This window comes from Cricetulus griseus, chromosome 7 (genome assembly GCF_003668045.3).
Source record: "Cricetulus griseus strain 17A/GY chromosome 7, alternate assembly CriGri-PICRH-1.0, whole genome shotgun sequence".
Lineage (NCBI taxonomy): Eukaryota > Metazoa > Chordata > Mammalia > Rodentia > Cricetidae > Cricetulus > Cricetulus griseus.
Window position 1 is genome coordinate 3,045,911 of NC_048600.1, and position 12,919 is coordinate 3,058,829.

At 41.2% G+C, this 12,919-nt stretch overlaps 1 protein-coding gene across 11 annotated transcripts in view; it reads left to right on the forward strand.

The window, feature by feature from the left end:
- The window catches only part of Pigg (phosphatidylinositol glycan anchor biosynthesis class G), a 40,810-nt gene that overhangs the window by 22,859 nt on the left and 5,032 nt on the right, over window positions 1-12,919 (forward strand). For 4 of the 11 annotated variants that reach the window (XM_027425959.2, XM_027425962.1, XM_035447587.1 and 1 more), the window contains 4 exons: window positions 475-666; window positions 3,946-4,255; window positions 5,810-5,973; window positions 10,143-10,557. In XM_027425959.2, coding sequence (XP_027281760.1) covers window positions 475-666; window positions 3,946-4,255; window positions 5,810-5,973; window positions 10,143-10,359 — 883 coding nt within the window. In that variant the 3' untranslated portion in view covers window positions 10,360-10,557. Of the gene's footprint in view, window positions 1-474; window positions 667-3,945; window positions 4,256-5,809; window positions 5,974-7,731; window positions 8,849-10,142; window positions 10,558-12,919 lie in introns of those variants that run through there. The other 7 variants (XM_035447586.1, XR_004770744.1, XR_004770745.1 and 4 more) reach the window with 7 other exon arrangements.

A 12,919-nucleotide genomic window follows, 5' to 3' on the forward strand; every position in this document is an offset into this window, starting at 1 on the left:
TCTCTTCCCATTTCTGTGTATCTCTTTCCAGAATATGTATTTAACAGCTATTAACTATCTAAGCTTTATGAGCATGGACTGTGTAAATAATTTAAGGACGCCGGCCTTGCCAGAATTCTTTACACATAGCACTGCCTATGCACCTCTGCTCAGCAGGACAGCCACCAGTCAGAGCCTAGAGCCAAGAGAGTTGAGCTGTGTGAGAGAGCAGTAGAGCCAGGGTGAGGACGAAATAAATGGAGGATACCGGAGACAGAACTGTTTGTACCTAGTACCTGCATCTGACACTGTCTGAAGAGTAAGAAATGAGATCTCAGCATGGCAGTCTTTGTGACATTTTAAGAACTTTGTCTTTGTTTTGTATCCTGGCTTTCTAGAAAAATTGTCTGATTGTAATACAATTCTTTAAAAACCCTTCAATTATAAATCACCAATTCTATTGTAGTAATTTGGGCATTTTCTGTCTTATTTCAGCTCTGACCACAAAGTACAACTCTCAGGCCTGGCTGCCCTTTCTCTGATTGTGATCTTCATGTTGGTTCAGAAGGGATGCTCCCCTGTATCCAAGGCAGCCTTAGCACTGGGGCTGCTGGGGGTCTTCTGCTACAGGGCAGCCATTGGGATTGTGCTGTTCCCATGGCAATCAGACAACAAAGTCATTTCAAAGTAAGTGAACTAGAGACGCAAAATTTGCTTTTATATGTTTAGTGTTTTCTGTACTAAAAAATGCCATGCTGCCAGGGTGGTGGTGGCGCACACCTTTAATCCCAGCACTTGGGAGGCAGAGGCAGGTGGATCTCTGTGAGTTTGAGACCAGCCTGGTCTACAAGAGCTAGTTTCAGCTACAGAGAAACCACAGAGAAACCACAGGTCTACAAGAGCTAGTTACAGCCACAGAGAAACCCTGTCTCAAAAAACCAAAAAAAAAAAAAAAAAAAAAAAAAAAAAAAAAAAAAAAAAGCCATGCCAATCCTTACAATACTGGAGATTAGCTTAGTTTTCTTTTTTAAATTATTTATTATTTTATGTGCATTGGTATTTTGCCTGCAGGTATGACAGTATAAGGGTGCCAGATACCCTAGAATGGAGTTAGAGACAGTTGTGACCTGCCATGTGCATGTTGGGACTTGAATCTGGGTCCTCTTAAACTCTAAGCCATCTCTCCAGCCCCTGGAGTTTAGTTTTTATGAATGGTGGTTTCATTTGCAGCTGTTATTTCCTGGCCAAGAAAATCTTAATGCACCACTTTGGTAGCACTCTTGGGAGAAAAATAACTTAGAAGTCAGGCCACTGTATTTATTTTTTAAATTAATAAATAATTTAAGTCCTAGGACTGATGGATATAGTGATAAATGAGTTAATGGCAACCTTCATTTCCTAGGATTTTGGTTTTGCTAAGTTGAGGTGTGACTTACAAGGACAGTAATAGTGTGGACATTCCCAGCAGTTGGGAAAGGAAGCTAGCTTCCCTATGTTACTCTTGTACGGCCCAAGAATTCCTGTTGTGCAAATCAAGAAGACTCAACCATGAAATTGGTATTTGTGATAGAACTGCTGGGGTAACTGGACAGAGCTGCAGAGTGTGGCTACCTTCTTGTATGGTTATGTCTGTTCTCAAAAGTTACTTCAAGAATACAATCAGAGGGGCCATCAAAAATAAGACACCCTCATGTCCTTTAAAACATCATTTGTAGTTGAAAAACATAATTGTTCAGCAGCAATGGTAATTGTCCAGCTCTGTGGTAGGATCTTTTAACTGTGAGACAGTAAGTTTTCATAGAACACAGAAGGGTATTGCGAAGCAGTAGGCAAAGTCTTGCATGATGCCAGCTTACCAAACTTTTTTTGTATTTGACTTAAGTTGATAAAATATTAATTATCATATTTAGGGCCTAGGATCATATATAGATTGTGGCCTTACTTTTTACTCATTTGAAATATCTGGAATTAACAAATACTGAGAGACAAGGTATAGCCAGAGGCTTGGGGGGTTACCCGAAAACACGTGCTGATGGATGTGAGGTGACAGAAGTGTGATGGCCTTCAGCTGAGGCAATAAGCCACAGGGAATATAAAGAAGATGGTGAGTGAGACTGAGAGCATTTTGTAGAGACAAAGGCTCTTCTTGGCTGTGGAGTCTGGAACTTTGGGCAAATAGTTGTATATTACATTTGGTGTTTCTGTTTCATTTCCAAGTGCAGTGTGTGAATGCACTTGATTTCTGCATTATTCATCTCAAGGCTATGATCCCCCTACTTTCTTGTCTGCTCATCAGCAGCTTGTCTTTTGTGGATGACTAGAAGATAGCCGTTGTGCCTCTCCTCTAAGCTTGCTCCTTCTTCACCCTGTATCTGGTTTCAGATCCACCCGGTTCCTAAAGTGCTTAAGTTTTGAATTCATCCTAGATCCTGACCTGTCTGGTTCTGCATCTACTATGACTCTCTATTCACCAAGTATCTAAGACCCTTTGCCTGGAAACTTTCCTTTCTTCTCCACTCAGAAGCCCAAGCATGTATGGGATTAAAGTCGGTTTAAAGCCCTAGAAATGAGAAGCACTGTTCTTTTCTATCTAGTGCTTGGCATTGTCTCCTGGGACAGGAATTCTCTGAAGCATTTTGATAGCTTTGACATTTGCTGCATTTTGCTTTATTGGAACCCATATGGACCTTTCTTTAGCTTTTATATTAGGACACATATGATCATCGGTTTGCTAGGTACTTGACCCAGCTCCTCAGCCAGTGCCACACTGTCCCACATGTAACACACAGTATCAACACTGAATTAAATTAATCATAATATAAGGGAATGTTTTTAATGCATAAAATGTTGTTAAGACTGTGATACAGGAAATTCAGCTTTTATAAGATACTGCTGTATTGCAGTTTCATTTAAAATTTACTTTAAGTGGCTATCTTTTCTTTTAATTAATGAATTAGTTTTTATGTGTTTTGGTGTTCTATCTGCATGTATGTCTGTGTACCACGTATGTGAGGAGGGCATTGGATTCCCTGGAACTGGAGTTGCAGACAGTTGTGAACCACCATGTGGATGCTGGGAGATCAAACATGGGTCTTTTGTTTTTGGGTTTTTTTGTTTTGTTTTGTTGTTTTAAACAAGATCTCAATATGTAACCTGGGTCTGTAGGTTATGTAGACTAGGTTGGCCTCAAACTCACAGACTGCCTGTCTCTGCCTTACCTCCTGAGTGCTGGAATTAAAAGTATGCACCACACACTCCATATAATCTTCAAGTATATAAATACATCATTTATAAAATATGCTTAAAATATTATGTTTTAGGAATATGTATTAAAGAAGATGATATTTAGTCTATAACAGCACTTAATATTACTAAGCATCTTCTGTGTGCCAAATACTTCATGTCTATTTCTTTACACATATGTAATTCTTAGGATAACCATGTGATATGTAGGAACCACTTTCTGTTTTCATGAATAATGGAGTTGTCAGAGTGTTAATTGTCTACAACAAAACTAGTGAGCCACAGAGCCCAGACCAAACCATTTGGACGACTGCATGCCAACATTATCCATTTTGTACATGTCAGCATGCAAGTTCTTTTTAAATCCATTTAATTGCAATTGAACATGCTGAATTAGCATTTTTGAACTTAGGAAATTTCAGATATTCAGGTCTTTGACTAGCACAGTGGTTTTTCATTTAACTGTGCAAAGTGGATTGGTGATTCCCTTGACATGTTACAAGGGCATAGCTCTCTCTCTCTCATCTTGCTATCAGGTGGTCCTTGGACCATATAAGCAAGTTTTCCCCAAAGTCAGCTTCATCAGGACAGTACATTCCAGCATGTGCCTGTTGGCCTTACTGGCTGCATTATCTAATTAGATACATGTTTTAAATGGAAAAATATGTACTTCAATTTTTCTAGATGGTATAAATGAATCTAACATGTTTTGCTTTTTTTTAGGGGTATTATTGAAGCTCGTTTTGTTTATGTATTTGTCCTTGGCATTCTGTTCACGGGTACCAAAGATTTACTTAAAGCACAAGTCATTGCAACAGACTACAAAACCAGGACAATAGGTTTGTGGGAGATACATAGTGGATTAGTCCTTCTGGCAGCCTTGCTTTTGAGACCACATAATCTTCCAGTGTTAGCATTTAGTCTCTTGATTCAGACTGTAATGACTAAGTTCATCTGGAAGCCCCTGAGACACGATGCAGCCGAGATCACTGTAATGCATTATTGGTTTGGTCAAGCATTCTTCTATTTTCAGGTAGGTTTTCATTGTTATCAATGGGTAGAAGACTGGTAACTTTTTTATGTCATGTATCTTTTAGTTTTTCTTTCCAAAAATGTTGTAAGATGGAAAGTTATATGTATTCAGTGAAAAAACTGAAAATGTATAGAAAATTATACTTAAATCTTATGTGGATTTTATTAGATAAAGTATAGTTTGTCATTTTAAAAAGGCATGCTTGACCAGGTATGGAGGTACATTCCTTTAATTCTAGCACTGGGAAGGCAATGGCAGGCAGATCTCTGTGAGTTATAAGCTAACCAGTGGTACATAGTAAAACTCTGTCTAAAAAAGAAATAAAAAAAAGACTTGCTCTGTGTGGATGCATCTATATATCCATAAGACAATGGGTTGTTGTTTTGCAGGAAGGATTGGGTAGGAATTGATTTATTACAAACAGTAAAGGGAACACCTTAAGTCTTTTATGTGTTTTGTTTTGGGAATATAGTAATTAGACTTCATGTACCTTTGTCCCTGATGTCAAGGCTGTCCACACTGGGAACCATTGGGTGTATCCACAGTTAGTAGTCCTCTAAGGCCTGGAGGATCATAGGACTTCTTGTATTTAAAGATTTATCATTGGAAACCCAAGCCTGCCTCCCTTTTGTTGTGTAGAAGGATAGCAGGACAGATAATGGACCTTAGAAGAATCTAGTTCCTACTAGCAACCCCAAGGAGGGTATATATCACTGTAGTTTCCTTCACAATTCCACTTGATCTCTTCTGTGTGCACTGGCCTCTCCTTTTTATTTGTCTTGTCCTGATAGGTCAGTCTGTCTCTTCCCTGTGTTCCCATTGTTCTTGGTTTCGTATGTCCCCAGCCTTACCTATGAATCAACTCTAGGTTGAATGGTTTGCCTTTTGTCACCAAAGGCCAAGAGTAGTTGGATTAAATTATAGGAATCTATAATTCCTTTAGTACTGAGACCAGACCAAGACCAGCCCTGGACTGTTTGCTGTGGTGATCTGGCCCTCCTGACTCCTTCTACCCTGGTTTCCCCCATGGACCAACATAGTTCCCCCATAATAGACTCAAGACCTGTGATTTCCTTGGGCATACGGATATAATTAGTAGAATGTAGGTAGTCACCAAACTGTATACTATGTGTCATTAATCCCCATGTCCCATGTTGCATTTCAGCTGGGCTGGGTTGTGGCTAACCTCCTGGCTTCAGTAGAAAAGTGGGTACTCAGTCACAGCATGTCAGTGTCCAGGAGATGTGTTTTGTGGGCCTGCGAGGACCTTATGTACTGTCCTCAAGGAAAGAAAGATTTACGCACTTGTCTTGAGAACGGGTGATATGTCTTCAGGAAGGTGTGATATACCTGTGGTCAGTCATAAGATTGGATATGCAAAATTCTTCAAAAGAATCATTCTGTGTAGGAAATCTTCTACCACCTTCTGGGTCTGGAGAAATATGACCCATCCAGAGCCAGCCTGGTGACCTAAGGAGCAGGTAGATGATTGCTATGACCAGTGTCTCTTGCTCCTCTGATCATGTGTCCATGCTTGCTGTTCTTCTGTTCCAGGGTAACTCAAACAACATTGCCACCATTGACATTTCAGCAGGCTTTGTGGGCTTAGACACCTACTTGGAAGTTCCAGCCACTTTCCTCACTGTGTTTGGAACATATGTCGGGCCTGTGCTCTGGGCCAGCCACCTTATGCACTTCCTGAGCTCAGAAGCAAGCAAGTAAGGCACTTACTTTGTCCTTCAAAACAAATGTGACTGCAGATTGTCGGTTTTTGAGAGTAATAACATTTTCTATTCAAGGCATCTGAACTCCAAATGTTAGAGAATCTTTTTATTGATTTTTTTTTCCTTAAATAAGAAATGTAGCTCATGGACCATTTGCCTCAGTCAGGTCTGAGGGACTCTATTGATCAGATTCAGTTTTTCAGTTCAAACCACACAAGAAGAAGAAACCCATAAAGAAAGCCCTGTAGCAAAACCAGATGAGGAGCAAAGCCAGATGCCACAGGCAAAAAGGCAAGAGATGTGCTGTCTAGAGATCACTGAGGTCAGCAGGAGGTGATGTCCCATGGGAGTAGTCACTGGGAAAGTCCATACTCAGCTCTGAGCCACTTAATGTTTTCCTGCTCATTCTTCCATTCTGAGGGCAAGGAGACAAATGGCATGGGCTCCCCCCCCCCCCAAAAAAAAAAAAGCTTTTGGCGATCCAGGAAGATTATGCTAGGAGGAGTTGCTGGTTGTATAGATACTGAGTAAGTCAGTCCCATCTGCCTTAGCCCATCTAGGCTCTTGTGCCCTCCAGCAGCATGGAGGCGCTTCCCAGGATTTGGCTTGCTCAAGGTTGCCACTGTTGGGTATATATAGCTCTTCATGCTTGTCTAACATGTCCGTACTATCCCTGCCTATTTTCTCTACAGCTAGTTTTGCTTCTAGTTGTTGGTTTCTGTGTTGTGTCTCCCTGAAAGAAGGCTTCATGGGAAGCTCAGAGTAGTCTAGAGGTTCGTAGCCACTACTGGCAGCCATACATTCTTGGACCCGGCTGTGCCTGCTTACTCTTCTTAGTGTGCCTAAATCATGGAAAGCTAGCCTCTCTCTGTGACACTGGAGCTACCAACCAAAGACAGGGAGGAGTGATAATATGAGCAAAGGGGTCAAGACCATGCTGGGGAAACCCACAAAAACAACTGACCTGAGCTAGTGGGAGCTCACTGACTCTGGACAGACATCTGGGGAACCTGCATAAGAGCGAACTAGGCCCTCTGAATGTGGGTGACAGTTGTGTGACTTGGGCAGCTTGTGGGGCCACTGGCAGTGGTACCAGGATTTATCCTTAGTGCATGAACTGGCTTTTTGGAGCCCATTCCCTATGGAGGGATACCTTGCTCAGCCTAGATACAGGGTGGAGGGCCTTGGTCCTGCTTCATTGTAATGTGACAGACTTTGTTGACTCCCCATGGGAGACCTCACCCTCTCTGAGGAGTGGATGGGGGCTGGAATAGGGAGAAGGGGAGGGAGGAGAACTGGGATTGGTATGTAAAATTAAAAAGATTTTTTTTTTTTTTGAAGTGTTTCTTAGCTGGGCGGTGGTAGCGCACGCCTATAATCCCAGCACTCTGGAGGCAGAAGCAGGTGGATCTCTGTGAGTTCCAGGACAGCCAGAGCTGTTAAATAGAGAAACCCCATCTTGAAAAAAAACAAAAAAACAACCAACCAACCAACAAAGTGGTTCTTGCTGTGGTGACTGTCAGGGATGACTCCTCCTGGGATGTCTCCAGGCTTCTGCTTACCTCAGTGACCTGCAGACTGTATATATGCCCTTGTCCCTATCGGTGTCATGTGTGGCCTGCCTCTCGTCTGGTGTTATTCCTTAACTTCTTTCATTAGTTTGTCCTCAGACCATCCTGCCTACTTACTTCCTAAACTAGTCTGGGGTCTCCAAGTTCATGTCCATAGCCCAGGCTCTCTTCTCTGCTCTAGACTCATGTCTGACCTCTAGACTCATGTTGGCACCTTCATGGAGGGACCCAGATAGCACTGAACTCAGCAAGCCCAAGAAGATAACGATCCACTAGTTCACTGGTACTGCATTTCCCTCAGGTAAAGGTGCTCAGATGTTAGTTATTAGCTCAAGCATAGCTACAGAAAGTTCTCAAAGGCTGGACAAGGAACTCTGGTGGTCTCAGCCAGAAAGAGAAGCACCCTCCTGTGCAAACTACATTTGGGTTGTAGAGAGAAACAGATAACCTCTCTCAAGCAGATACTTTGCTATTCAAGGGAGAAAACATTTTTAGAGAGGACAAACATTTCTGAGGACAAGGAATGCCTGGACTTCACTTGTAGCTGTCCCATGCCTACACTTTGATTCAGTCTGTAGAAAGTTCATCTTAAATTATACAACCCACAAATGAGGCTGTTGGGCCAGAATCTGGAAGTTGTGGTTGATGTGAACTGCCTGCCAGCAACAATGCTGAAATCCTATGCTGATGTTATAGGAGCAGTGTGCACAATATTCTACATGGATAATGCTAAAAACTGTCCCACAAGGCAGTGCCATGTGGAAACCCACTGTACCACGTGCTGACGTGTCAGGTAAAAAAGAAGCTCCATTTGGTACATCATTGCCTCAGCACAGATGCCCTGTTTATGCCTCCCAAACAAGGGCAGCCAGAGCCCTTTATCTACAAGGTTTAAGCTGAGTATTTACTTTGTGGTACACTGGTGCACTGTTCATGAGGCATTTGCAGTCACTTGGGATATGACAAGGTAACCCTTGACCTTGGGCCAGGTACCAAGTAGGAACTATCAGTTCAAGCATGAGGAGTAAAACAAAGGAAGTACTGGGCTGTCTATATGGCAGGGGTCAAGTGTGATGTAACAGTTGGGAACGAACCAGGGGAAAGTGTGCCAAGACCAACATGAGAAGCCAGTGAAGGCTGAGGTGATGTTGTGGAAGAGATAGCTCAAGCTGTCCACCGGTAACACCATTTGAAAAAAACCAGAGGGCTGGGTGTTGGTGGCGCATGCCTTTAATCCCAGCACTCGGAAGGCAGAGGCAGGCAGATCTCTGAGTTTGAGGCCAGCCTGGTCTACAGAGTCAGTGCCAGGATAGGTTCCAAAGCTACACAGAGAAACCCTGTCTTGAAAAGAAAAAACAAAAACAAAAAAAAGAAAGAAAGAAAAGAAAAGATAGGAAGAAAAAAAACAGGGGTCTGGTGCTCAGAACAGTCTTGTCTCTTGGCCACTGAGTAGCTATTGGTGTTAACACTGGATAATGAGCATGAAAATAGATGTTTGGGGGAGATGTCCTAAAGTGGCACCTGGTGGAGTTGCCTGATCAACAGATGCACACACTTGCCACTCTGTCTCTAAGTACATTCCCCAGCAAGGCATGCCCTGCAACTCATGGCCTACATTCAGGCATATCATTCCCGAGATAGGAACCACTCCTTTTGCATTACATAAATACATTTTATTCTCAAGAGTCTGTGATAACCCCAGATTTGTAAATTCCATGGTCCCAGGTTCTACATCCCATCCATAGCCTCTGATCATTGTAAAAGGACCTAAATTCACCATCCAGATCCTCAAATCTCAGGCTCTCCAGTCTCTGCCACAAGCTTTGCTGCTTCACCTGTAACCCTGTCATGAGCTACAGCTTATCTGACATGTTCAGTTTACATTACGGCCTAGTTTTCCTGGAGCATGGCCACCACTGGTCACAAAGCAACTTGCACTGTGCACACATTCAGGTGATCCCTATAGGATCCAAAGAGAGATGAGAACCTCTGACATAAGAGGCAATGATTTTTAGTAATACAGTATGGTAACTAACATACATATCTCCACAGGAAGTAGGGATCCTGTGATTTATAAGTGTTTAGAAGCATTTTTAAGCATTTGAAGTGCAGATGTTACTATTCTCATTAAAGTTACTATTTAAATTTACTTAACAGAAATAGTTGTTTGATATATTTTATGAATTTATTAGGTTTTGCCTGTCCTTTTTAAAAGGATTACTAGCTTTAATTTTTTATTACATCTATTTATTTGGTGTGTGTGTGTCTCTGTGTGTGTCTGTGTCATACATATAGGTCAGAAGACAACTTGTAACTGTCAGTTAGTTTTCTTTTTCTACCATATGGGTCCTAGGGATTGAACTCCGATTGTCAGGTTTAGCAGCAAGTGCCGTCCTACCTACTGAGCCTAGTTTTACCTTTCCTGTACACCTGTAGGGAAGTTATCATTGTGTCTAGTGACCCACCAAGTACACAGAAGAGAGATTGTGGTATATTCTAGTCCAGAAGCAAGAGTGTTCACCTATTTTCAAAGTAGAAATCTGAAGTGTTGCTGTGACATGCTTTGACATGTATTTTCTGTTTTGTTAATAGTGGTCCAGCTCTGAGCCGTGCTTGCTTCTGCTATGCACTGATTGGCTCTGTTCCAGTTGCCACATACATTGTTTTGGTGACATCCCTTCGTTATCACTTGTTCATATGGAGTGTATTTTCTCCAAAGCTTCTCTATGAAGGGATGCATCTGCTCATCACGGCTGCCCTGTGTGCAGTATTCACCGCCACAGACCAGACACGCCACACAAGGGCTTAGTGGAGACAGATGCTTGGAGCTGGTGCAGTTTTCAGTCACTGTTTGTATCATGGATTTGAACATTGAAGCTGCCTCCATTCAAGATCATTCTGAGAGGTTGAGGGAAAGATGGGAAGCCTATGAAGTTAGTGCATAACTTAATTTTACTTTGATTGAAATTAAATAGTAGATTAATAAAAGACCACTTTAAGTACTTAAGTATCAGATTTTCCTTATTTACAATCACTCTGAAATTTCTGAAATTTTTAATTTCCTCTTGATGCATTGTGACTATGTTTAGATTGATGGAAACAAAGATTCTGGATTATATCATTATGTATATTAATCTCAGAGAACCCAGAAGCTCTGTGGGAAGAGGTATGCCTGCTACAGGGACTATGATCAAAAATCTCACACTCCTAAGATCACTTAGATCAGAGGTCCCCAAAATGTTTCGGTTTATGTGGATTATGTTTATTAATGTTGATAACATTTGAAATGAAAACTAAATAATTTCAAAACATTATTCATTTAATAGTAATCTGTTGGTGGACAAGGTGGAATATACTTGGATAATACCAGTACTCAAAAAGGCAAAATCAGGAATATTATGATTTACAGGCTGCCTGGGTTATATAGGATGACCTTGTCTCAACCCCCACCTCCCAGTAAAAACATTGCATATTAATATAACAAAATAACCATATTTTCCAAAAAATTAATGAGAAAATAGCATTGTTTTTATGTTTTTGCAGATGTCTTAAATGACCCACTTAATTGAAGATAATTGGAGTCTACATTTGATCTATTGTAATTTATATTTGAAAAATAAGAAAGCCAGCCTCACTCAACCCTGTGGTTAGAAAAGTGTGGTGTATACTACTTCTCTGTCAGCTTAAATACTGTGCTTTGATGCCAAAACAAAAATTGGCAAATGTGTATATTGTTTTATTGTTGTTCTTATTTGAGACAGGATCTCTGTAGCCTAAGTTGGCCTCAAATTTTTGATCCTGCTTCAGCCTCCCAAGTGTTAGGATTATCTGTGTGCATCCCTGTGCCTGGTTTCAGATGTTAGCTCTTCCAAGTTAGTTGGACTAGAACAGGGGATTGTAATTTATCTGTGTGTGCAGGTTAAACTGATGATCTGGCTAGAGTCTTCTTTTTCACAGTTCAAATATATTTTAGTCATTCCATATTTAATAGGCCTAGGCTTGAGCCAGTGGAGTTGTTTCTACATCATCATGGTCCCTGCTGACACAAAACTGACCTGCCAGGCAAGATAATGCCTTTAATACAATAGTGGCATGAATGTTATGGCAGTAAGCAACCACTTTGGTTAAATTCAAAGCCTCTTCTACGTCGTGCTGTAAACCTGGTCAAAAGCCCATGGAAAGAGAGGTCATAGGCTCTAAGAGAAAACCTACTAGTGTATTTGTTTATATGCACAGATTAGGACTACTCTCAACCTTGTTCAAAGAAGCTTCAATTTTTGCAGTGAGCAGTGGTTAATGTAGAGACTTATAACTGGTCAAAATGTGGAGGATAATTGATTGTTGAATGCTCAGTCCTAAATGGAGCTTTTGTAACACACACATACACACACACACACACACACACACACACACACACACACACACACACACACACACCCAAGAATCAAGTGACACTGTGGAAGAATAAACAGAAAGAATGCAAGAGCTAGAGAATGGGGAGGGGTGTTGTGAAACTGTCTTCTGGACCAGAACATAGCTGTTACACTCATGAACCATAGCAGCTGTGGTCACCTACCCAAACCTGTACACGACTGAGTTCCTCAACATTCTAACAGGGAATGGGATGGGGCACTCAAAGTACCACCCCTAACTGAGGAGCTGTTGTCAGTTAAGGGCTGCTGGAGGAGGAGTCATTTTTCTTCAGAGACACAGCTACTCTACTAATAATTGCCCATGATCTGGTAAGTAACCACATGCACATATAAGCATCCCTAATTAAACTCTGTGTATTAGGCGGGGAAAGCCATGAACAGAGGAGGATGTGCTGGGAAGAAGAGTTCCAGAGAAAGTAGGGTGAGTTTGCGAGGGTGGCAGGGGTAAAAATGATCAAAATACAGTATATAGATGTAGGAAATTACGAAGACTACAGTATTTTAGAAGGGTAAGTTGGGGTAAGTCTGTGTGTATATATATTAAAGTATACATAACGTAGCTTGGAAGTACAAAGTCAAGTCTATAGTATATTTGCTTTTATAAAAAAATACTATAATTTCACTATCTAGTTTATTTTCTAGAGGAAACAAATGATATAATTTTTTTATTTAGACATTAAAATTTCATAGATACTTCAATAAAAAAGGCTGCATAACCCCATGACATTAACTTTTGTCTTTTGGCAAATGTTAGGGGTCAAACTCAAGACCTTGCTCATGCTAATCTAACAGACTACTTTTGTAGTCTTGTCAACAGCGATGTCTAAAATAGTTCTATAGCTGGGTGTGGTGATACATGTCTGCAACACCAGGACCCACTCCCAAGAGTAGCTGAGCAACACAAATTCAATAGGTTTTTTAAAGCAGGGCAGGGAG